General features: G+C 36.9%; 1 protein-coding gene across 7 annotated transcripts in view; it reads left to right on the top strand.

Annotated features, from left to right (window-relative positions):
- Positions 1 to 24,429, top strand: part of LRRC7 (leucine rich repeat containing 7) — a 177,975-nt gene that overhangs the window by 90,216 nt on the left and 63,330 nt on the right. For 5 of the 7 annotated variants that reach the window (XM_069788407.1, XM_069788401.1, XM_069788403.1 and 2 more), the window contains exon 7: positions 22,420 to 22,483. In XM_069788407.1, coding sequence (XP_069644508.1) covers positions 22,420 to 22,483 — 64 coding nt within the window. Of the gene's footprint in view, positions 1 to 14,321; positions 17,350 to 22,419; positions 22,484 to 24,429 lie in introns of those variants that run through there. The other 2 variants (XM_069788405.1, XM_069788406.1) reach the window with 2 other exon arrangements.

Raw genomic sequence — 24,429 nt, 5'->3', positions numbered from 1 at the left:
GTAATATTACTGTGTAATAGCTCGGGATGGTGTTTTATAGACCGTGGCTCCTGACAGCTCTGTAGGGTTCTGTTCTGTAATACTACCCTACTGAAATATGTATTTGAAGCCACAGGCGAGGCCTTCCAATTGCCCGTGATGTTTTCAGTCATTCTGCACCCAAACTGAAGCAATTAAAATCAGTGGACAGATTCCTGTTTGCTTCAATGGGTTTTGAATGAGGCAGTTTGTGCTTCAGTGTTTAATTATTCTGTGTTTGAGTAATTTCTCAGAGTGGAGAGATGTAATTCCCAGTTTTCTATCCTGCTGAGTAAGGCTGTAGTTCAACCTGGATAGGAAGATACAGGAAAAGAGGAGGCTGCCAAGGGAGGAACCATTTAGAGAACTGTGGTAGGAGCCTGACAAGTCCCACAGGTCCCACCAAGGGCCCATCTTGCCCTCAGTCCTGTTTATGGCAGTGATCAACACTTATGTGGCAAGATCTGAGTAACTTGGTATCTGTAAACCTCTTTTCATTAACGTCCTTTTCTGTGTGGTTTCTAAACAAACTAACCAGCGTGGACCCCAGCCCAGAGCCTGACTATTGGCAGCTCCTCCTCCTCCTCCTCCACTCACTCATTTAAAATTGGTATTTTTGCCAATCTTTGGTCATTCATTTATCCATGTGAAGACCCTCTCTGATCACATAGCTGCTTAGGCTAAGAACTTTCAGTGAAGGACCTTTGCATGTATCTCTTGGAAATGAGGATAGACTTTATTGTCCAGCTCTTTTGTAGTCTTGACTCTTTCAGAAGAGTCCAGAAGTATTTTGAGTCATCCCTACTCATCACAAAAACTGTGTTGAACTTCCCCGGTGTGTCATATTTGTCTGCGTATCCCCTTATTCTATTGTTTAAAAGAGTTTCTGTTAATTTGCCTGGTACAGTTGTCAAAGTCACTGGTCTTTTGTTTCCTAGGCTTATCCTGGAATGATTTGAAAATTGTTGTGACATTAATTACACACTTCCCAGTCATCTAGTGCTGAAGCCCTGTGTGAGAGGTTTTTTGTGTCATACATACATGTTGTCTGAGCTCTTGACTGTGGGTAAGCTTTGCAGCATGGGAGCCTGCCCAAACTCTGAATACAAATCCAGAAAATTAATTTAGTTTTTCTGCTCTGACCTTTTTTTCCGAGCATTCCTTTTATATCTTTTTGATAGACTCTGGCAGGCTTCCTGCTCCTGAGGGGCCTGAAGAAAGATTTATTATTACTTTTTATGCCTTTTTTCAAATATTTCTGAAGATATTTTTTGTCCTTTTATAGTTAACCATTGTGTTCTATTTCCTTATTTGGACATATTTTCGTCTTTTTTAAAGGATATCTTTTAAGTCTCCTATATTTTCTTCTTTGCCACATTGGCTTTGGATTTTCTCAAGTCCTTTTGACAGGTGATTTTGTATTGCTTTAAGTGTCTTGATCTTCTCCCAGCAGCAATTTAGCTTGCTTAGCTGATGTGGAGGACTTCTCACTGTGATTATTTTCTCATACCTGTCCAGAGCCATCCTGAGAAAGGCTGGAGCTACTAAACTCAGAGGCCAGACATTACTCCTGAAGGTCTCCTCATGTGGCTCCTGATCTTTTCCCCCATGTGGGTCCAGTACTTGCTGGTTGATGCAGAGAGGGACAGACTGGCAGACTGTCTGCCGTAGCACATTGCAGTCCCAGGACTTTGTCCACATTGCATCTTTAATAACAGTGAAGTCTGTGTTGGTCAGCGGCCTCGACGTGTGCCAAGCATGTGTAGGAGGCTGACTGCTGAGGAGCAGCGTGCAACTCCTACCATGGCTTCACCAGGAAGGAAACAGCTGTGAGAGCACCAGCGACACGCGTTAAGTGTGCATATGTATAGTTGGCACAAGGCATACCTGCACCAAAAAGAAATTGTCCTGAGTGTAAAATCAGGAAGGTAGATGCACCCAGTGACCACCTCCACCTTTCCTTCTTCTTAGTCAACAGTATGAGGTCTGCTTGTTTGTCAGAGTTGTTCAGCATTATCCATGTGGGTTGTTCAGTATTATCTGTGTGGGTGTTGTCAATGAATGTCAGTGCATGTGTCAGCATCTCTGGGTTCAGTGCTATAACAACCTCTGATTACAGTTGCACTTTTCATCTGTTGTGTCTAGTGAAACAGAAAACACCCCACTTAAATGTATTTTTTTCTTAAAAACTTTGTTAGTTGCACATTTCAGTTATGTATCAGAGCACATGTATATTTACATACATAGGTGTATACACACACATAAGTATGTATACATACAAATGGTTAGTGAAGAGATGTAATGACACACCTGGTTTCTGGAGGTACTGTGTCTATACCAGCTCACAGTACAAGGGTTAGCATGCATACCTCCGTGTGCAATGATCCTTTACTGTCACCCACTCATTTGGAGGTACCCATACCGATCAGGGCAGCGGTAGCTGCGTGGAAGTGGTTCTGCTGTTTCCCTGGTGCCGTGTGGGGATGCTGTGGTGGGTGCACCCCTCCTCCCCCAAAATGCCTCTGCCTAGCACATGGCTGCTGTCAGGAGCTAGCATTTCTGCCTGCACTGTTCTTGTTCCTCAAGCTGTCACAGAACTAAAATTTAAGAACAGGAGGGAGGCTGCTATTGAGACCATAACTACTTACCAAATATATTTGGCCATTTTAAAATCATGATCGTGAAACAGGAGTTAATGAACTTTCTGATAAATGTTATGAAGTGTATGAGTGTGTGTGCAAGCGTGTGTGTGTGCACCTGGCTTTGTGAACTAGGTGTTCACATTATTGTCTCAGTATTCCCATTTCAGTCCAGGTAAACAGCTTTCATACCACTGTTACCCTCTTCTCTGTTTCCCACTCTCTTAGTTGTAGCTTCAGCTTATACGGCTTTGTCTCACCTCTGGTACAAATTGGAGTGCTGTTTTCCTGTACAATTGCACAATGAGGCATTTTTACCTAGTGGTTAAATAATTATTAGGCTAGCAGTGTCTGTGTTGATGTTTTTGAAGCCATTTACCAAATACCTTTTGTGTTGGAGCTGCGAATGCCAAGGCCTATACTTTGTTATAAGGCTACCCTTTATGAATGGCTATAAATATTGGACGCTCCTGTAAGAATAGTCTGACAGTGACTTTCTAACCTGTATAATTAATCCAACCACTCTGATGCACAGGATATTTAATAATTTTCTTTGAGGAGTTATGTAAACGATATAAAGTATCACTATGTTTTCCCACTGTTTGGTAAGTAGATTTTACTGAATGTGCAAGAGTTCAGGCGCTAAGCACTTCTGTTTGTGTTAACATATATTGGTATAGGAAGTAAACTTTTTCTAACCATTAGTTGTTTCTGGAAAGTTATTTCAAACTAGTTGAACGAAAGTTCACAGTGGATACAAATACAGAAGTCATGTTTGTGCTGCCTACACTGTAGGAAACAACTTTTACATTATGATGAGTCAAATGTAAATTGTGCAGCAGCAGCAGCTGTGTTCTGCAGTCAGCCTTTGGGTTTTATTGCTTCATTTCTGACTGCAGTTCGAGGCCTGGTGCTTTTTCTGGATGTTTAGTTGTAGTAAATGTACTGCTGGGCAGTAGATCATCCAAATACACTCTGATATTCTCCCCAAATAAGTGAAAAACAAAAGTTTGTGTTCAAATTGGATGTAAATCCAGAATATTGAAAAGGATATATTGCTCTTGCCCTTCTACCAGAGGGCATCTGGTTAAATCCTACCATTGTTTTCCCAGGGTTTTTTTTCCCTTGTAAGTGAAAAGGCAGTTATATTAGGCAGACTTCACGTTAGTACAGACTATATTTTCATTTCCATCTTGACTGTTTTCAGGGAATTTGAGTATAACTTGGTTTGTGTATTAGTAATAAAGACCCATCAAAGACTCACGCTGTTGCAATGGTGTTCAAAGGAACCAGGACATTCAGGCTGATGAAAGAATCCTCATAGGAGAGAAGAGGGAATCAGTAAAGCCAAAAATATCTTCCAGCATAATTACACCAGCATATTTAGAAACCAGAGATATATAGAGGCTATATATAACTATGCATTTTATGTGTGTGTGTATTTATGTAGACAGACACAGATACATAATATGTATGTGTGTATATATGTACACTTATATGTACATACAGGTACATATGCTATAATCACATATGCGCTGTATCTGTAGTCAGTCATTTCATAGACTTGGGAACTGACCTAGCAAAAACAAACCAAAGGAGCAGTAGGTGGGAGGATAGCCTGAGTGTCAGTGCTAGAAGAGGGGATGGGGAATGTGAATCAGGGGTCAAGGAAGTGAGGGGGGGGGCATGAAGATCAAGGTCTAGATCATATTGGCTGCTGAGGACTTAACACCCCGTGAGCGATGTGACTGCTGGTGTCGGAGAGCCTTCCTTGGCCTGCCCTAGGAAAAGTGCATTCTGACTTTCTGCTCTTAAAAAATAGCCTGGCCTAGACTAGCTAGTCCGCAATTTAACCCAGCCCCAGATCTGAATTGCCAATTTTCCTAATTTTACTGGCCAAGCATTCTAGGAACTGTGGCACGTATACAAAGCCGAGAGGTGGTTCCCCTCACTAATATTCATCACTTGGCTTGTTTGCCTGCTGAGGATCTGTGGTTGTGTCAGGACAGTGCCGAGTTATTACAACAGCTGAAGTAAATCACCAATTCTTCAAACAAATCTAGTAGCTAAATTTACTACTTAGTTGGGAAAGGAATGTTCTGAGCAAATTTCAAATGTAACAACAAAAGCTTTTAGTTTATCTAACAGTTGCATTTAAGCCTGGTCTGATTACTACTTCTTTGGAAGCTCATTAATTTTCACTGAATTTTACATTTTCTGAGATTAGGCTCTGTCATAAATATTCATTGCTCTTCATAGCAACAATTGTCAGTAGACCTGCCACTCCTAAACTGAACGTTTTGGGATGTTAACATCCCATTGAATTCCTGAGAGCAATCAAGAATATTTTATATCTCAGGAAAGAATCTGGAAACTACACCCATGCTGTTGCTTGCACCAAGCAGCCAGGCAACCTGCCTATATTTTTTCAAAAATCTTTGAGTAATTAAAGTACTCAGTATCTTTGCTTTTAGAGCTGTTTGGGCTGAGGAAAACACCTTTTCAGGGTTTTGTGGGATTTTATTCAGTAGAGATCTGTAAAATTGAAAAATTGTAGAAACTGCATTTGTAAATGGTGAGTCACTAGTGTCTGAGAAACTGTAGGTGCTGGTAATTGATGAGAAAATACTTGTATTTGTTGTACTCATCCTAATGACTCACTGTTTCCCAACTGAAGCTGTGGCTTCTCACCTCTTTTTCGGTGTTTTTGACAGTAGGTATTACAGCTATTGTTTTTCTGCAATACTGTGCTATTAGGAAATAATGTACAATGGAGACATTACCAAAGGGGTGGGTCCCTAGCAGCTAATGTTAGGGAAAACCAGGATTTCTCTTGGTCTTCAGCTATTGCTCAGAATTAATTTGCTTTGCGAAGAGTAAAAAATTGTACATCAAGTTCTCAAGTACAGCCTCTAAAATTGGAAGAACTATGTAATTCTGAAGATGAGACCAATTAAAAACTGGGTGAAATGTAATAGTGCAGTGCGCAAGGTCATGTACTGAGGGACTAATAGGAATTTATGTTATAAATTAGGAGTTCTTCAGTAAGAAATCGTATTGAAAAAAAACCCACGAGTGTATTAGTAGGCTGTAAAATGTCTATGAGTCATCGATCTAATAGAGCCATGACAATGCCAAATGTTCTTTGTCAAAGTATTTTCACTAGAGACAAAGAAGCGTTTGTGACATTGTATAAAAAAAATAAGGGAGACCTCATTTGGAAATGCTCCAAATGAAATGAGGATGGGGAAAAGCTAAAGAAGGTCCTAATCTGATAGGAAAAAGAATGAATGCAGAGTGTGTTATATGGAAGGGCCCTAAAAATAATGTGATAGTTAATGTAAGAAAACAGAAGTTGAGGGGAGATACGTTAGTGTTTGTCTCTACACACACAGTCAAGGAAGTAGACAGCTTGGAAGAGAACTGTTTCTTCTGCCTGGACAAGGGGTGGAGTTGTGTGTGGTTAGCGGAGTAACAAATAATGGTAAGCTGGCCATGAGAGGTAGGAATGAGAAGTTTCCAAAGTATCAAAGTCGTCAGTACCTTCTCCCTTCTCCTTTTAAGCTTGAAAAACATCACTCTGCATTTTGCTGAAAGAGAAAAGCAGCACTTTTGGCTTGGGGGTGGGTCTCCTAAGTGCAGACTAGTGGAGGTAGGAGGTGGGGGAAGCACCTGCACTGGTCCTGTCCCACAGCTGCCAGAGGAACTGGCTGTGGGTGTCCTGGCAGGCAGGACGCGCTGGGATGTGCATTCCCTCTGCCCTGGCTGGGCAGTCTGACCTCTTCCTGTCACAAAGTTTTAGTTTTCACGAGAAAATTGTGGAAAGATTAAACTTAAATGGCACATGTCGCAGTACTGATGGTTTGAACTTGTTGGTGTATTGCAACATCAAATCTGCTCTCCGCCTAAGGCGAATTTTGGTGGTTATTAGGTAAACTGGCTGAAATCAACCAGAAACGGTAAGCTTTTATCACAAATTATATAACTACATTGTAAGATTCTTTGCGTTGGTGAGCACTTTGATACTCCTTTGAAGATGTTTGCATGCATTGTTCTATTGTTCTTTGTTGTTTCAAATCAGTATATTTCTGAAAAATACTTATTGTCCAATTATCTCTGTCCCCTTGGTTTGCAGTTGTTTTAGTGCAATCTTCCTGCATTGCCAAAATATTACATACCTGTAATTTTATTCCTGGTTTGAGTCAGGAATAAAAGGACTTTATGGATATGATGATGATGATAGGGTGGGTGGTTTTTTCCTTTTGTTAAAATTAGCCATTTTACATTGATGTGTTTTCAGTCTTAAAATATAAACCAATGTTTTTTTCTTCTTGATTGCATGATTTTAGGCTTTGATTGTAATAAAATATAACTACGTGAAAATAGAGGCAATATGTTTTAGCCTCACAGCCTTACTTCTGAGAATTGCTGCTAATGGTGTTTGCTGTCAAAATTCAGACTTTACTTGAAAAATCTTTGTTTAGACTTACCTATTGTAGGCAATATAATGTCAAGTCTGTAATGTTCTGTTTTGCTTTTTTCTACAAATGTCTCAAGTTGTAATGAGTCTCTGCGTTTTAACTGCCACTATTTACTTGACAACAGTACTTCTGTGCATTCTAGTTCCACAAAAGAATGGTTTTCAAAAATTCTGTGAAAAATAAACCATCCTATTTTGTATAATATTTTACTATCAATGCTTGAGTATCTTCCTTGATAAAGTGCAATGGGCAAGTTTTCTTCCAATAATTCAAAGGCACAGAAGGTCAGTCTCATCTAAAATTTTCCGTGACAAATATTTCAAAGAGAAATGGAAAAGAGGGATACCATCTATTAAGTTTTTTCTTCTGCATAATGAAGGTGTGAAAACAATATTTTTGTGCATATATAGTGAAAGTATCTGTTTTGTCTTCACAATTAAATATATATTGTAACAAAAACTTGGGAGGGTGACATGGAGAAGCCCATTTTTCACCCAGAAGAATTTACTCTTATGAAATTTCATAAAATGGAATTTTTCTGTCCTTTAAATTTCAAGTGTATATACTTTTCAATATACTTTTATTTTTTCTGTAAATATAATGTGAAAAATTGACATTTTTCTCTAACAGTCCTTTCCATTTCTTTCTTTCCATTTCTTTCTTTCCCCCAAAATACAGAGGTAGCATCGTAGAAAGTAGAAGGTCTATAAAGTGGTGGTGGGGAGTATACAGGTCCTTTCTCCTCCGCCCACCCTGGGTTGGATGGTTGGTTATTTATTTATGCATTTATTTATTTGTTTTGCAAACTGATTAAATCAGTTGGGTTGTTATTTCTTTTCTGCCCTGGCCAATCACCTAGAAATACTATAACTCTTTCACACCTGAAAAATAAGCCAGAATATTAAATGCTGCACTGGGAATGCCAAAGATTTAATTAATTCCGCTACCAAGCTACCATGTACATCTGCACCAAATTAATGTGCCAATTATCCACAACTACAAAATGTGTAGCAAACAAATGAGACAGAAACAAGGCAAAGTGGTGGAAGTTGTCCTGTTCCTGTTGTAATGATCGTAAATACATATTTGTTGAAATTACTTGTAACTCTTACATATGCTGGTTGTTTCTTAAAAGTAGTGAGACTGTGTATAAGGAGACTCAAAGGATTAAGGTTTCTAAGCAGCATCATAAAAACTGTATAAAAAGGACATAGTAATTTGTTTTTAAAACAACATAAAGTGGACTAGATTCTTCCTTGGCAGAATACATATAAAATAACAGTAGATGTTTTGCAGAGGTTAAGTTTGCAAATTGGAAGTATCCAAACCTGTAGAGAGTTACAACTCTTACACCCTTCTGTAGCTAAGAATTTATTCCAAATTGAGAAATTAAGCAGAATAATAACAGATTAATCACTTCTTGTATAGATACAGTGTGTATGTATTGAATGCCGACATTCCTCTTAAATAATCATTTTAGTATAAAAACTGGCATATATCACTTAGAAGCACCTTTGGTGATTTATCAACATATTTTTTGAAACAGTGTAGGGTAAAGTTATTTTGTCTTTGTTCCCCAATTCAATACCACTGCGCTTTGACTTTTTGAGATAAGCATAAACATTTCTCAGCTTTTGTAGTGTTGAAATACTGCAGATATGGCCTTGCTTGTTTCTTTAGCTTCATCTCAGCAGGCATGAGCCAGTGAAGATTCAGAAAGATATTCAGACATCGAAAACGTCACAATCCGTTACCTTTCTTCAGATGTCAGATGTCAAATTTGCTAAATAGAAGTGATTATTATTTCCATTAACCTGACAATGGAGTCATAAAAAGCATTCTTGTGACTGAAGAACATTAGTCCCATTGACTTCAATAACATTTATATTCCTAACATCCTTACCACTTCCAAAATCCCATTTTAGGAAGTAGATTTGCAAAAATCACAGGTTGTCTTAAGTGTGTTGAAGTCAGTGGAACAGACAACTTATATCAGCGGAGAATCTGTCCAGCGGCATCTAAATATAGGTTTAAAAGCTTAGCTTTAGACTGCTATTTTTTGAAATGCTGTTCCACTTCTTCCTAGTTTATTTTAAAGTTGTAAACTGTTTCCCACACTCTGAGATTACAAATATTTTCATCATTCATGATGACCTGTTTTCTTGAAATAGTAACTCTGGCTGAGTTTAATAAATCATATTCCGGAAGACTTACTACTTTGGCACTACATTATTAAAATATTGCCAATATTTTAGTAAGCAGCCACTACTATGTGTCTTCCCTTTAGGCTTTTTAAACTAAGTATATTTGCTGCTCAGAGAAGATGCAGAAAAATGTATTGTATTGTTTTCTCATTGTAAGAATGCTTTTCCAACATATATAGTGAGTCAAACTTGTCTGAAAAATTGTCTTAATTATTCTTGTCTAAAGGCAGTAGTGGCTTTTGGGGTTTTTTTTGGCCATATCTCCAGTAAGGGACACTGTGGGAGAAGATATAGACAGAACTCCTTGTATTGCAGTGAACATACACCAGTACTGCTTCTGCCGTCTAGGATAATCCTGATATTACTTAAACTGTAATTAGTGGTTCTTATCTGGTGGTGTTCATGCTGTATAATTTTAATGTGTCAAATGGGCAAAGAGAAGACATAGCAGAAATTAGAGCCTTGAATGTAGGCCCGTTTCGTACACAAAATTTTTTGTATTTTTTTATCTCTTATTTGCTTCTGTAAAACTTCCATTTAACAGATGCAAAAGTGATTTCTTTTTTAAGAAGAGTTTATATCTGATTAGTAGGGCTAAATTTTAGATAAAGACTTAATAGCACAGAGTGGTAGGAGGGGACAACATTTATAACCATAGAGAATCACCCTAGCCAACCTTACACTCGTTTTGTTCTTAATTATACCAGAACCCTGAGCTCCTCCCAGAACAACCGGGAGCTAAACACACAAAGAGTTCACTCTGACTGTTATTAATGAGATCTAATTTGGTTACGCTTAGACTTTGTGCTCTGCTTTCTCAGGTATGGTTGTTTTATGGTATGCAAGGAAATTGCTCATTATACTCAGAACACCTTAAGTCAATATCCTTTTAATTTTACATGATTAAAAAAAACCAAATCTACAGAGTAAAAATGCCTGCACACAATTCAAACTGCAAGAGGAATTAAATAGAGAGAAGATGACTGCTGGAATGCATTGAGAACAGCATGGGGTTTTTACCTGCCGTGACCATCGGAGACCTTTTCTTTTTCCCAGCTGGAATAGGAGACTACTAGAAGCACATGTTTCTCAGCTGCAGTACTGATGCAGCGTTGACTTGCAGGTAACACACACCTCCTCTGCGTGTCTGTATGCACTGCGCTGTATGTCACTCTCCTCTGTTATCTTTGAGTAATGGCTTAACCTGATGCCCTGGGACAGTGTGTTTCTGTCATTTAATAGGTTGTTGGATTAAGGATGGATGGTTCTGAGATAAGCACATGTAGAATGACATTCTTAGTTGTTGCCATCCTTAGCTGTATCAGAGTGTAGAAACTGTGCCTGCAGATGCTGTGGGCTGTGAACTTAAGCAGTGGCCATTTGTCCCTCCACATGAGAGGGAAGGGATATCCTGTAACCTGTGTTCTTGCAGCGCATTGGCAGTTCCCTAAAGGCCAGCAAGCAGACAGCGCCTAACCTGTGATCAGCTGTGGTGTGCAAAAGGTTACCTTGTGCTACTGTTTCCCTCAAGCCTTGAAAAAGTCACTGTACTGCAAGGCATTTTATTTATGCAAACGGGAAAATAAAAATAATCATGCAAAACTTGATGACTTTCAACTGCTTATATTCTTACAGATATAAAAAGTGATTGACGATTACTTTTGAAAAACTGCAGAATACGTATGTCTGAATAAATTACAGTGGTCATTAGTTACAACAATTACATTTTCCTGTAGCTGGTCAGTGAGTTCTTTTATGAACTGTTAATCTTTGTATTTCTTATTGAAATACATTTGTGGATTATATTCACCAGTTATCTCCAGTATTTATGCCCTGTAGCCATCTTTTTAGCACGTATGGCTTTTCCATGCTTCTCCCATTTCAGTGTCTCCAGTGGACTGGTCCTGTTAAAGCCCACAAGCTCATTGGATGGTGAAACAAATCTTGCCCATTATTTGCCATACTTCCTAATGTAGTATCACCTCTCTGCCTACCTTTAACCAAATAAGAAGATCGCAGTATGGCCCTGCAGTTGCTCTAATTTTTTGCTTTTAAAGCTATGTCTCTTAGAAGTCTTGCACTGGCCTCCTCTTTGGCACCCATTCCGCAGAGCGCAGTGTGTGTCGGATGGGGTTAATTTGCTTGTGATGTTCTCTTTAGCCCAGCTGTCAAACAGCCACTACAGCCAAACACGTTTTTAATAGTGCGGTAAAGCAACTACCTGGGAGAGCCTGTCAGTAGAGATCTTCCAGATCTTTTTAACTATACTTCCACAGTTAAAACTACTGGAGATCACCTATGAAGAAATCGACCATTCTTCTGAGGGGGCATAACTGTAACTGTATGCAGATACTTCATGTGCAACAATAGGGGTTGTCCTTCTGCTTTTTCATTTCCTGAGGTGCTCCTTGCCATCTCTGACTACTTCCATCATTCTTCCTCAATTAATATGAAGGTAGTTCTTGAGTCATGATATTTTTCATCTCGAATTAATCCTTCGAATTATTTTCATCTCGAATTAATCTCGAATTTTCTAGCGCATCCCCATTTTATTTCTCTGGCTTTTCCTTTAGAAATAATCCTGGTTTTGATAACTGTTCATGCTGTCTTTAGGCCATATTTCAGTAGAAATAGGAATCAAAAGGATTACTAAGAAACCTGTGTTAAGAGTAAAATTCTTTTGCTCTTGGTTTTTGCGTTAGCTGATTCAGTTAACTTTTAGTCATCATATATTCATTAACACCATTTGAACTTGCTTCATCCCTGTTAATTATTCAGCATCTTAAGTTAGGTCTTCTTCCTGCTCTCTGGCAAAGTAAATGGAAAAATAGGGCCAAACCTGCATTTTCAGTCTTGCAGGCTAAAACTAGGTCTGTCTTTAATTTATATTCATTCATTCCATGCAAAACTAGTAAATAAGAGTATAAAGCATGTGCTGAATTCTTTAGAGATTTGAATCGTATATTGTATATCGTGATGAAACATAGGTTATTTTTAGTCAACTATTAGTAGTGGGAAACTTAGAGCCTGCTTCTCGTCAGTCTTCAAGATGGTGGAGACCCAGATCCCAAGTAGTAGTCATTTTATATTAAATTAATAATATATTCAAGTTGATCAGTAGTGCAGTGTTTACAAATTAGTTGTTTACTTTCCACTCTATTATTACACTGTAAACAAAATCTAAGTTGTCAAATATATTATTTACCAAATACTGAATCTTTTGAGCAAAACCAGTGGCAGTGAATGATACAGTCAATCTTGCTCAGTTTCAGTGGTTTTGAATTTAGGTAACTGCAATGGGTCCTGGGTTCATAATTGTTAGACAGGTGTATTTGTCCCAGAACATGGAGCAATTATTGTGTCACCTGTGTCACTGATATGTTGTGTTTCTTTGTCCAAATGCAGACATCTTAGAGCAAAATCATTGATCTTGCCAGAGTCACGTATAGTTTACTAGATGTGACTTTGGCTCCAAGGTTTAGTGTCTGTTAGGGTGTATTTACCCTGTGACTCTAATGTGCTGAAGCTCATACTTCCCTCAGGGAATATTAATACTGAAATTCCCTGACAGAATAGCTGTATGTTTGCTGTTACTTGTATTTTGAATGTTTTTAACTAGATATACTTTGAAATCTTGCAAACATGAATTTCTCATGTTCAAGTAGTCCATTGAAATCAGCATTTTTAACACTGATACGAGGTTAAGAAACACACGTTACTTTCTGGAAAAGGGACAGAAGTTTAGTTGAGGTCATTTAATCCTGCAAGTGGGCACATATTTTCTTGTATCCTCCGGATAGCATTCCTCCAGATTTTTCTGAGATAAACATCATGAAATAGAAAATACCAAATGTTAAGTGGTAATTTTCAGTTTTCTATATCAAAGGATCCTTCAAGTAGTGATTCGTAAACCAAATGTGACATTTCAGGGTCATGCTGTGAATGTATACATTAGGGATTATATAGCTCCAACATTCAGGAAAATGGTCTTAAGATACTGTATAAAAGTACCAGATGTATCCTTTCCTTGTAGCCACACCACTATCCAGGCCATTTTCCTGCTGTAAGTCCTATTCAGTAGACTATTCTGACAGAGCAGCTGCTGCTCCAAAATGCAGCGTGTTCCCCAAGTGTGGTGAGCAAGAACCCACAAACGGGGATGCACAAAGAATATCTAATTATGTGCCATGGGGCATATCATAAGAAATTTTGTGGTGGACTTTCATGTAATTAACCTTGTTTTTAACCATGCAAAGCCAGTTATCAGGAAGCGGGTAGAGGAATCCAGAAAGCAGATGCAAAATAAAAAAGAAAAAAAGGAGGGTTTTTTTTAAAAAAAAAGAGGATAAATTTATTCGTAAAGTCTTGATCTTGCCAGGAGCTTTGCACTGGCTAATGAGATTTTCTCTGCATTCTGTTTATTTACATAATCAGTTAAGCAGAAGTGGATCTGAACTGAAATTTAGAATGCCCTTCCTCAACAATCTGAAGGCTGTGTTGGGAAAGAAATTTGTGTGTGAACAGAGGTCAAAACTCTGAAGATTTCACCTTTCTCTACAATCAGTTGAGCAAACCTTTCCAGTCGTAGAGTGGGAACTCTAAGAACTAAGGGAATAATTTTAGAGTTCTGATCCATTTCCACTATAAACAAAACTGATGGGAATTTAGGATCCTGTGTGGAAGGCAATATTTTAAGTCAGTAGTGTGTTTTTAAAATCTTTACATTTTGCACGCAAACATTTTTTTCCTGAAATCGCGTGTCCATATGTTTTTATTATGATTGAATCATGAAAGAGCTTGATTTCCAGTTTCTGTATATAAGACTTGTCTTTGCAGTGCTTTTTATTTTAGGCCCTTGATACAGAATTAGGTAAAGTCTCACAAGTCTTCAGTGCCATAGATGCATTGGTTGTATTTAGACACCTTCTGCACCAGCAGTTCCATCTTTTGGGCATTGAAATTGATTTTTCTCATCTTAGCATTTGAAGATGGAGAGTGCCCTTTCCCATCGCCTGAGAGTGTACAGTGGCTCGAACAGCCGAGGATGTGGAGTCAGCAGATTTTCGGGCACCAGAAATGGCAGCATCAGGAGCATCAGCACGAGTAGACTGTGTTGAGGTAGTTCTCCCAAACTATATTATGAAACCAAACAATTTTGGTATACAACGACTGATGGTGGTGGCTGCCTCTTAGTCCACAATGTTTAATCCAGATGAGTATGTTGGCTGGTTTTCCCATATGCTTAACCCAAGTAACGTTGTGTACAGCCCTGCATTTTGCACAGCAGTATTTCTGATGGCCATGCAGCCAAGGCAACAGTATGCCTTGTGGATTGTCTGCTCCTAACTTCTGTTTGTGTTAATAACGAGACTATATAAAAGTAACTAAGCAGCATGCTTCCATGACTGACTGAGAGCTTCTGGAGTTATTTAGTCTTCAGAGACTTAATTGTTTTGGGCATCATCCCATGGTCTCTGCTATATTCTCTGATTTGTGGATTGAGAATGCAGATTGTAAAATCCTTAAGTTCTTCAGTATAATTAAAAGCTGAAATGGATATTATTTTTGGTAGTTAAAGATGAAACAGACATTAGTATACATATTATGTACATTATTTTAGATACTTGTTATGTATTTCAGTCTGTGTGTAACAGTATTTTGTATCATCAAAATAAGTTTTTAAACATACTCAGTTATTTTGAAGCCTGGATAGTATATAGAATCAATACTTTATGACAGATTAATTTATACTTTTGGTCCTTCACTTTACACCATACGTGCTTTATATTCTAGAAATTATATAAATTATCTTGAGATTCATTGAAAACTAAGACTGAATTTTCTTTGTAATTAAGTGATGTAAGAGTAAATAGCTCTTTGTGATTGTATCGTGTAATGCTTTAGTCCTCGTTAAGGTTTAACTACTCTGCAACAGGTAAACTATTAACGTGAAGTATTGATTTTACATGTAATTTCCAAACTGATTCATTAATGAATTTAAAGTTATATTGCAAGGTTTAAAATACTAAATTTGGAAGAGACTCCTGAATGTGACATTTTAACAACTTTGAAATAAAGGTTACTGTGTACAACAGAAGTCTGAGAAAATATTATTTGAAATGAATACAGCAGATAATCCATATTGCAACATCCAATGGCAACATATTTGCCCTTATTTGCTTTTTATTTCTTCAGAAGATAATGGTATTCATTTATCATAAACTCAAATGAAAATATAATTCTGTATGTTCTTGCACAAGGAAATAGAGTATGTAACCATCACAACTTTCTCAGTCCTCTCTTTGTAGAAGTATGACATACAAGAAGCATGCATTAATTGTGTAGCAGTATTATATTGCCTCTTCCATTGTATTTATCATTGTGTAAATCTAGTTATTTCTCTGACATAATTGCTTTTCACTCATGAATTTTTACCTATTAGAGATACTTTTGTTATTTATGAATATAGTTCTTCATATGTGGGAACAATTCAGATGTGATTAGAAGTTTGTGATTGAAGGTTTGGATAAACCTCCATGTAACCATCTCCTATCTGTCAGAAAGCTGACCAGGATTTTGATGAGAATACCATGATTTCATTAAAATAATTTATGGCAGTTGACTCATTTGTTTTGCCAGAACTGTAAATGCAAGGCATTTTCCTGGTTATTTGAAGTATTTATAGTGTGTAGATAAGTATCTTCTAAATAAGGCAGCAAAAATAAACATGCAAGAACATGAGAAAGTTATATTAGGCAATATATGTGATTACCATGAATTATGATCAATACCACTGAATTGTATAATGTGAGTTATAATTTACGGAGTGTGAATGTTTTAAAACTACTGTGAGCAATGCTTAATTTTTCACCAAGTATTCAGCAATCTCTCTAAGCTACTCTCTATGTTGGTTTCATGCATTCGTAGTTTTTTGAGAGCCGTGTTGCATTATTGTGTTTAAAAATAATTTTTAAAAAAGGTTCACCTTATTCTGAACCTACCATGAGGTCCACTTCCATAGCCAAGAATCAGATTTTCTCTGTATAACTTCTGCAGTTACTTATGAATGGAAGAATAGTTCCAAATGCTACGTGGATAAAGATTTATGTGAAAATTTTGGCTGCAAGTTTTATTAGCACATTAATTATAATACATTGCATCATTTAAGCAATGAATATTTAACTGAGCTTTACTCATAATTGCACCTTTCCTGTTCCACCTTTATAAAATGACCTCACATAAAAAATATAATGAATCTTTCTGTAAGAAAAATATAAGTAATTACATGAAAGAGATAAAAATATCAAAAGCTAATGAAAAATCTCATATAATATTCCATTGGGTACATTTGGCAGTGTGCTTTATCTTTTGATATAGTACCAGCTAACTGAAATTAATCTGCCCCCATGTAAATGTTACAGTTTCTGAAACTCTGTATCTGACTGTAGAAATCACACAAAGTAATGTTTAAAAGTTTCCTTTTATGATGAAGCTACAGTAATACAAACCAAACCTTTTAAAGTGAAAGTTTTGTTCAAAGGCAGAATACAGTATGAAATACACAAATGTTTACCAACTCAGTTGTAACTTAGATTATCTTTCGTTTAATCTTTGAAGAGTTTCAGAGTTTCACATTTCAAAATATATAATTCTGTATATGTAAATAACAGAGAAATACTGTTGTTCAGTTTCCAGTTCCAGTTAGCAGGTATTTTCAGTCTTGTGGCTGGGTTTTTTTGAGCATTTTAACATGAGCATGGGGAGTCATAATCACTAGAAGCTTTTGTCAACTTTAATGCAGAATGATAAAGTCAGAAGTAATACTAACTTGTGAGAGAAAACTTTGTACAATCTATTCAAAATGTATGTCATGTTTCCTGGTTTTTACTTGTGAAGGCATTGTACTATGTAATGCTTGTGAGTGTATACAGTTAATATTACAACTGAAAAACTTGTAACATCTGCAAGTGTAAAGAACTATAAACTTGCGATGCTCACATGTTGAAATGTTTCCTGTGGTGTAAAACCTTTGTGTGGTACTAGGCGTGAAACCTGCCCTCGGGATTTGTTAAAGGAACTGCGGTAGCATTTAAATGCTTTTAATGACTTCATCATTCAGGCTGAGAGTGTGTGCGCTACCTGACTGTTGAACGAGTGGCTAGTCTTCAAAGGGGTCGGATTGATTTGTTTTAAGCAAAAATACTTTGATTTCCATAACAGCAACTGATAAATTGTGGATAAGTAAGTGTAATCATTTTTAGAAAACTCTTGAGTCCAGTCTTGCAAACATTTACTGGCAGGGAGTGCACACATTAGTGTAAAGAATTCTCCTAAAGTTAATGAGATTCAGTGTGGTAATAAGAGTGTCCATAGTCATCAAGTTTGCAATTACAGATGTAATTACTTACTCCATTGAGTTCAATTAATTTAAAAATTTGTATACAATATTTACAGCTTGTATCTAAATGTCAGAATTCTAAACTAGATTAATAAATCAGTTAAGACACAATGGTGAAAGTTTTAGGAGGAGTAAGTTAGACAAAACATAAATATTTTTAGGGATGTATATGTTCTTTAAACAAAGGGAGTTAAAAGAGCTGACAAGAGTGTGTTGTAGCTTTGTTGATTAAACTTAGCTTTTGTCTCGATGTGTAAAATTTCAGTCAGCTTTTGCAAGACATTTCCAAAGAGAAGTACAGTGCAGTTAGAGCACCAGAGGGGTTAAAAACATTTTTTCACTATTATTTTAATGGAGATTGTAATATAAAATGGAATCATTTGGGGGAGAGTGTGAAACATTCACTTTGGCCAGGTGACTTCATTATATTTCTTCAGCATCCTCATCTGTTGTGCTGGTGGAATGCTTAGTGCTTCTTGAATGGCTCCCAACCTTCCAGATATTCTTGCAGACTAAGGACTTACTATTAAAAGATAAAATATTTTCACAATTCCTTCTGGTTTTATAGCAAGAATAATTCAAAGTAATGAATACTTAAGAACAAAAATGCAGTAAGCAGCAGGTTGGGAATTGGGAAGCATGAATCAAGATTTATATTACTAAAATGAGGGTCTGTGTAGTGTATATAGAAAGTCAGTTTCTGTTTAAGAATCTGTGTGCTCAATCTGGCATGATCACAGTTATATTGATATATATTGTTTCGGAACTGTGCCAGATTCAACTCCTCCATGCTCTAGGTTTAAACTACAGCATCTTGCTTCATACCTTGTTGTTACTTTTTTACTTAATTTTAATTTAGGTGCTAACCCCTTCAGGGCTGTATGGGCAGCTACCATTCATTTTAGGAAACAAGCAAAAGTACCTGTTGCTTTCTTGTCTGAAAGATATCTGTAAACATTGATCAAATAGGTTGGAAAATATATTGGAAAAGAGTGGGACAGGAAAAAGAAAAATAGAAAGGAGCCATGTACAGCAGTGAACTTGAGTGAGTATGAAATAGGTGAACCTCTCAGAAAGCATTAATAAGCAAAGCTATCATGAATTAATCTGTGTTAGGGTGGCTGTCAGCACAGAGAGAAGAAATGGATTCTGAAAGTAAACTGTGACTGTTTGTAGGTATTTCCAAAATACCAAATGATCAGCAGAAATAACATATTTGGTAGATTTCAAAGACTTGTTAGGAAACTGAGATTGTGCAAAACTGGACCAAAAAAAAGAACAGTAATGAACAAGTAGAATGATGAACACTTAGAAGAACATTTTAGAAAGCCATAAAAGTTAGAACATACACACAGAAGGCACTGAAGGAATCAATAATATAGGAATATGTCCTGCAGTGGTATTACCAGTAGTTTCTGGTAGCATCAGTTTCAAAGGACTTCAGGACTTGGCATTGCACTTCCCCATACTGTTGGGTAAATGCATTGGTATTTATTATATTATCTAACTTAAATTTTCTGTGTTTGAAAATACTGCAGATTGTTAGATGAAAGTTAACAGCCTAAATATGAAAGACAGCAGGTTCTATCGAAAGGAATTACTCATTTGGTTCGATGGTGAACTATTTGCCTAAGAGGCCTAGATATATTTTAACAACTTTGCTCTACAAAACATTAATTTCTGTAAAGTACAGAAGCACATCTGATGCCTGATCTTGATCTGTGACCCGAAGAGTCATTCCTTGAAGTTATGCTGAAAGTGAAGAATTACAGTAGGTCAGAAAGTGTCTGTTTAATTAATCTAATGAAGTATGTAACTTCTTAAACTTGAGAGTGGAATATTTGTTTATCTAAATATTTTTTTATTTTACTAACATGTCTAGCAAAACCCACTTCACTCTACTGCTGAAGAGTGGCATTTATATTTCTGTGAATTCTTTTTTCCTATTTTAGAAAACGAAAAGTAAAGTTTGCTTGTAATAAATATGTGGCAGTGTTTTCTGTCTAGCCCCATCACAACCTCCTTCTTCCATAATTTAAACGTTAAAACAGGTCTATGTTTTTTAGCCATAGCATCTTTGATAATCAGTTTTACTTCTGATACAAATTGCAGAGATAAAATGGTTGATGTTTTAGATCACATCAATTAAGACTATGCTAATTTTTTGATCAGGATCAATTCTGATTACCTTAGAAGACCTCTGAACTGACTGTTGCAGTTAATACTAAATTACTTAATTATTTTTATCTTCTTTTTTTACTACCACCACCACCAAAATCCAGTATGGTGTTTAGAGCATATTGGTCTACCAGGGCTTAAAGAGAAATTCTGCACTGGAGGTAATATCCTGTTCCAATTCTGTTCACGGAAACAAAGGCAGTAATTAATTAATTAATTAAATTTGAACTTGATCCAAAACAGGGTAGCCACATTGCCTTTTGGAAGGGGTCCTGGCTCAGGCTGCCTCCTGAATCTGCCCAGGAATTGCTTGGGGTAGAGCTAAGCAGTAGGAACCAAAACTGTGTGAGGAACCATTTGGTGTTCAGACAGCAGTAGGGACGGCAGAGGGCCAGCACCCACGGTCACTCTCTGGCATGTTACACCCCTTGCATAGCGGTGGAGCTTAGGTCCCCGGAAGTCTTACTATCTAAAATGCCTTGTTTAGTGCCGAATTTTCATTAAAAGGCCTGGAAGAATATAATCATAATAAATCAATTTTTTTCAAAATGAATGAAATCTTTCTGGAATATTTATAAAGCCATTTGGTTTAAATTTAGTAACCCTTTAAAATATAAAGTAAGGGTATTGAGTGCACTATTTGAAATCATTTACTAAAACTTTAAAATGTCAACCATTATAAAAAAAAATCAAGATCAATGTATTCAAACGAGGAAATCGTTCTTTGCTCCAATGTCATAGTAATTCTGAATACAACTTCCTCATCTTAGTTTTGTACAAGTATGAAATTCTAACATTTTGCAAAGGCCTGAAGTAGCAAAAAGTACACAGGTATGATGTAGTAAATGAGCTTTAGAAAAATCTTATTTTTTCCAATATGAGCAAAGTTGTACACTACACAACTGCAGATCATCCATTCCAGTTGAGGAAATCACAGTCCTGCCATCCTTCTACCGTGCTCAGTCCTTCAGCTCCTGTTCACAAGTTGCTCAGCAATTTTCCTCTCATTTTGAAAAGATCTTTGCTGCTTTGGGATTACTTCTTTGAGTCAGTGCTTCTGCTGTCATATGTTCTAAGTATAGTTTTTAAAACTCTGTGTATTTTTAAAAAGTTTGCCTATATTAAAAATTGATAGATTTTAAATGCTTTTAACAGTCAGTCCACGTACGCTGTGATCTGTGCCTTTGTCAGTTTAAGCTATACCTGAGATAACCAGTTTTTCTCACAGCACAAATTCAGAGATAAACCTGGGAGATTTATCCCATTGACTTCAGTAAATGAAGAATTTAATCATGTAATTTTTAGCAATTTCTCACTTTTCCTTTTATTTCACTGTTTCAGTCACCTAAGCCCGAGCAGTAAAAGTGCCTTTTTTGCTGTTATGTAGTGATCAGTCACAGACATAAATCCAGGTTATTCCTCATTTAAAGCCCTTTACTGCATAAAGCACGGTTGATATTAACTTTTGGTTCACTTGCTTTCTCATGATACATTCTTATTTGACTCTTTCTTTTATAATGCTGTGAAGAAGGATAAGCTGCTTTGGTTGATTCTGCTGTCATTTGCGCACAGTCTCTGCAGCAGAGGCTCTGTGAAGCCTTTCTTGCGCTCAGAGGAGCTGCTACCCAAAAAGGGGCAAAGTATAACACATTGCTCCCATCCACACGCGGTGTCGTGGGTCGCACCATCTCCCTGCTACGCTCCTGTGCCATGAACCGCACAGAGAGAGGAATACTTGCCTAGATGTGCTTTGCAGCAGGTCAAAGGCTTGAATCTCAGATTGGTCATTTAATTAAAAATCTCTCTTCTGTTGTTTATCTGCTTACAATGATAGAATTTCCATAAGCTACTGGCAGACAGCAAGTGTCACTTAATACCACCGCTCATCGGTGTGACAGTTTGCTTATTCCTGAAATGGAAGCCATGTTTCAGGTCACCCGTATTACAACCCCGGAGGGGACCCCATCAGCTCAGTGCCTTCTGTTAAACCAACAGAAGTACTCAAAACAAGCCTCATCTAAGCTTCAGCGTGCTGATCCTTGTCACAAAAGTGCTTTTGCATCATGACTGTAGTTAGGTACAGTTTTAGGGAGGTAAGAACCATATTTTGTACTTTTGCTATGAAGAGCCAAAACACTTGCTAGTGGTTTATAAAGAAGTTGATAAAATTATAAATCTGTATCAAAAATGCCACAATTTATATTACTTTCAATTGCTTATAAATATAATGTGGGTCGTCTTCCTTGAGCAACTGTGCAAAATTATATGAAGATATTATGTTTATTTTTATACTAAAATAATTGTTGCTAGCTTTTTAGTTCAAGAACTTTAGCTAATGTCTTAAAGATGGAGTTTATTGTTCTCATTTGCATCAGCATCAAACTGATGTAATTCTTTTTGCGATAACAGTATCATTTGAGCTTTATTTTTTATCTAAACAAAATTTGACTGACATCTTGCAAGTAGAAATTTCATTTTAGATATTTCCTAATCTGTTACAGGTCAATGCACAAACTGACTCAACTGGAGAGACTTGATCTGGGCAATAATGAATTCTCTGAACTGGTAAGCAACACACCATTTTTTAATAGAAAGCCTGTATGTTTTGGGTGCTCTGTGCATGAGGCATTAAACTTTTACTTAAAAGGCATTATTGTGTTGTGGCCACATGCTATGGTCACATTTCCTTGTAGAATAGAAGATTTATCATAGTTCGTGAGGTGAATGTTGATAATGGAATATGCTTCATCTACATCAGGCTTCTGCAGTTCAGATCAAGGTCACAGACGATTCTCACTCAGAGCTTGTTGCTACTGCTGGAATACTGTGGGATGAATTGATGATCTCAATATAAATACTTGTGTCAATTATGTATTAATTTCTGAATATCTATCATTATATCTTGCAAATATTAGAAATTGCTATTAGCAGAAGTAAATTCTGGACTCCAAAAGCAGTTTCTGTCCCTAACTCACCTCTAAGATGAGTATTGAATTCCCTGAGGTTTAATAGCTTTGGGGAATTTTCTCTAACATCAGTATAGAAAATAATGAAGTTGCTGTTCCCTTCAGGTTTCTACTACATCTGTAGGAATTGACACTTTTCAGAAACAGTATGAGGGTGCTTCAGCTGGGTTTTTAAATGGACCTGTTTTTAAGTAGAGCTTGCTGACTTCATCCTGCAGGAACTGTAAATATGTTAAGAGAAGCAAAACTTAGAAAAACTGCTGCCTCATCCTTTTTGAGACCTATCACTGCTAGGGCTATTCAGGAGGGCCTGTGCTTTTGTACTACAACAAATTAATACTGTGACACTCACTATTACACTGAGGGTGAAATAAACGTCTGCATGTGCCTTATCCACCAATAGCCTGTCTAGTGACTGTTAAACCCTGTGAGCTGAACCATTTCCTCCAGAGTCATAGAATAACAATCTGTAAAAATAGTGCTGCTGAATCAGGGCTTGCAATTTTAGGAGGGTGATATTTCCTGTAACTTTAATTAAAATTAAGATAATTTCACTTTAAACAAATTTCAAAATGTCATCTAGTAGTAGAAAGCTGTAGCAAAATTCTACATCTAGTTTACAGATGGTGCACTACCTTGCACTACTTTCTACCATTATGGTTATAACCCTGTTAATGTTTACTAATTCATACTGCTATGTAGGAGAAAATAGATGGTTTTAACTCAGATTTTTAATTAAAACTAGAAATCTTTTGCATAGATAAATAGAATAAAATTTTTCAGAAATGGCATTTGGAATTTTGATCATAAGAAATATGTATATGCTTCCTGAATTCAGTGTGCCTTTCTGGGGGGTGGTTTGGTTTTGTAGTCTCTGTTTTAAATTACTTCAACATCATTCTATGTTTTCGCTGGCCCTGTACTGGTATTAGAACCAGTCTCCCCGAGCTGACTCATTTTTCAGGAAGCTGGTCCAAAAATGTATGAACTAGAATCAAATGCCAGAAGCAAATGGGCCAAGAGGCAAGGGAACGGCATGAATCTGCAGAAATGTCATAGGAAAAGTGGTACTAGTTTAAATCCAGATCACCTGGAAAAAAGGATCAAAAGGTTCTGATTTGGGTTTCAGTAGAAACTTTGTTCTTATTGGAGAAATATACTACCTAGAACTGTGGTGGGGTGGAAGAGTTCAATTTCTTTGACAGTCCATCCTTGGATTATTGAAGTCCCTCCTTTTGCACTGGAAGGGGCTGGGGTCTTCATACAGGCAAACTGGAGCAATAGGCATGGGGTTAAGAATAAAGGTAATTGCAAAAATGGAGTAATTCTGTTAATTAATTTTCTGGAAACAAGATTATCCCAATCATGAGATAGGTATGTGTTCCTAAAATAGAAATTGTCACTTCCTAAATAGCTGCCATATTCAAGTGACTTAATGTAGTCAAGGAAGGGAATAGGTAATCTGTGTCACAGGTATCTAGGAAAACTGGAGCAGTAAATCACAAGGTATGGGTCAAGGGTTTGAAATCTCCTAATCTTTGAAGT

Source organism: Haliaeetus albicilla, chromosome 8 (genome assembly GCF_947461875.1).
Source record: "Haliaeetus albicilla chromosome 8, bHalAlb1.1, whole genome shotgun sequence".
Lineage (NCBI taxonomy): Eukaryota > Metazoa > Chordata > Aves > Accipitriformes > Accipitridae > Haliaeetus > Haliaeetus albicilla.
Note: the sequence above shows the minus strand (reverse complement) of the source record. Positions and strands in the feature narration are given on the sequence as shown.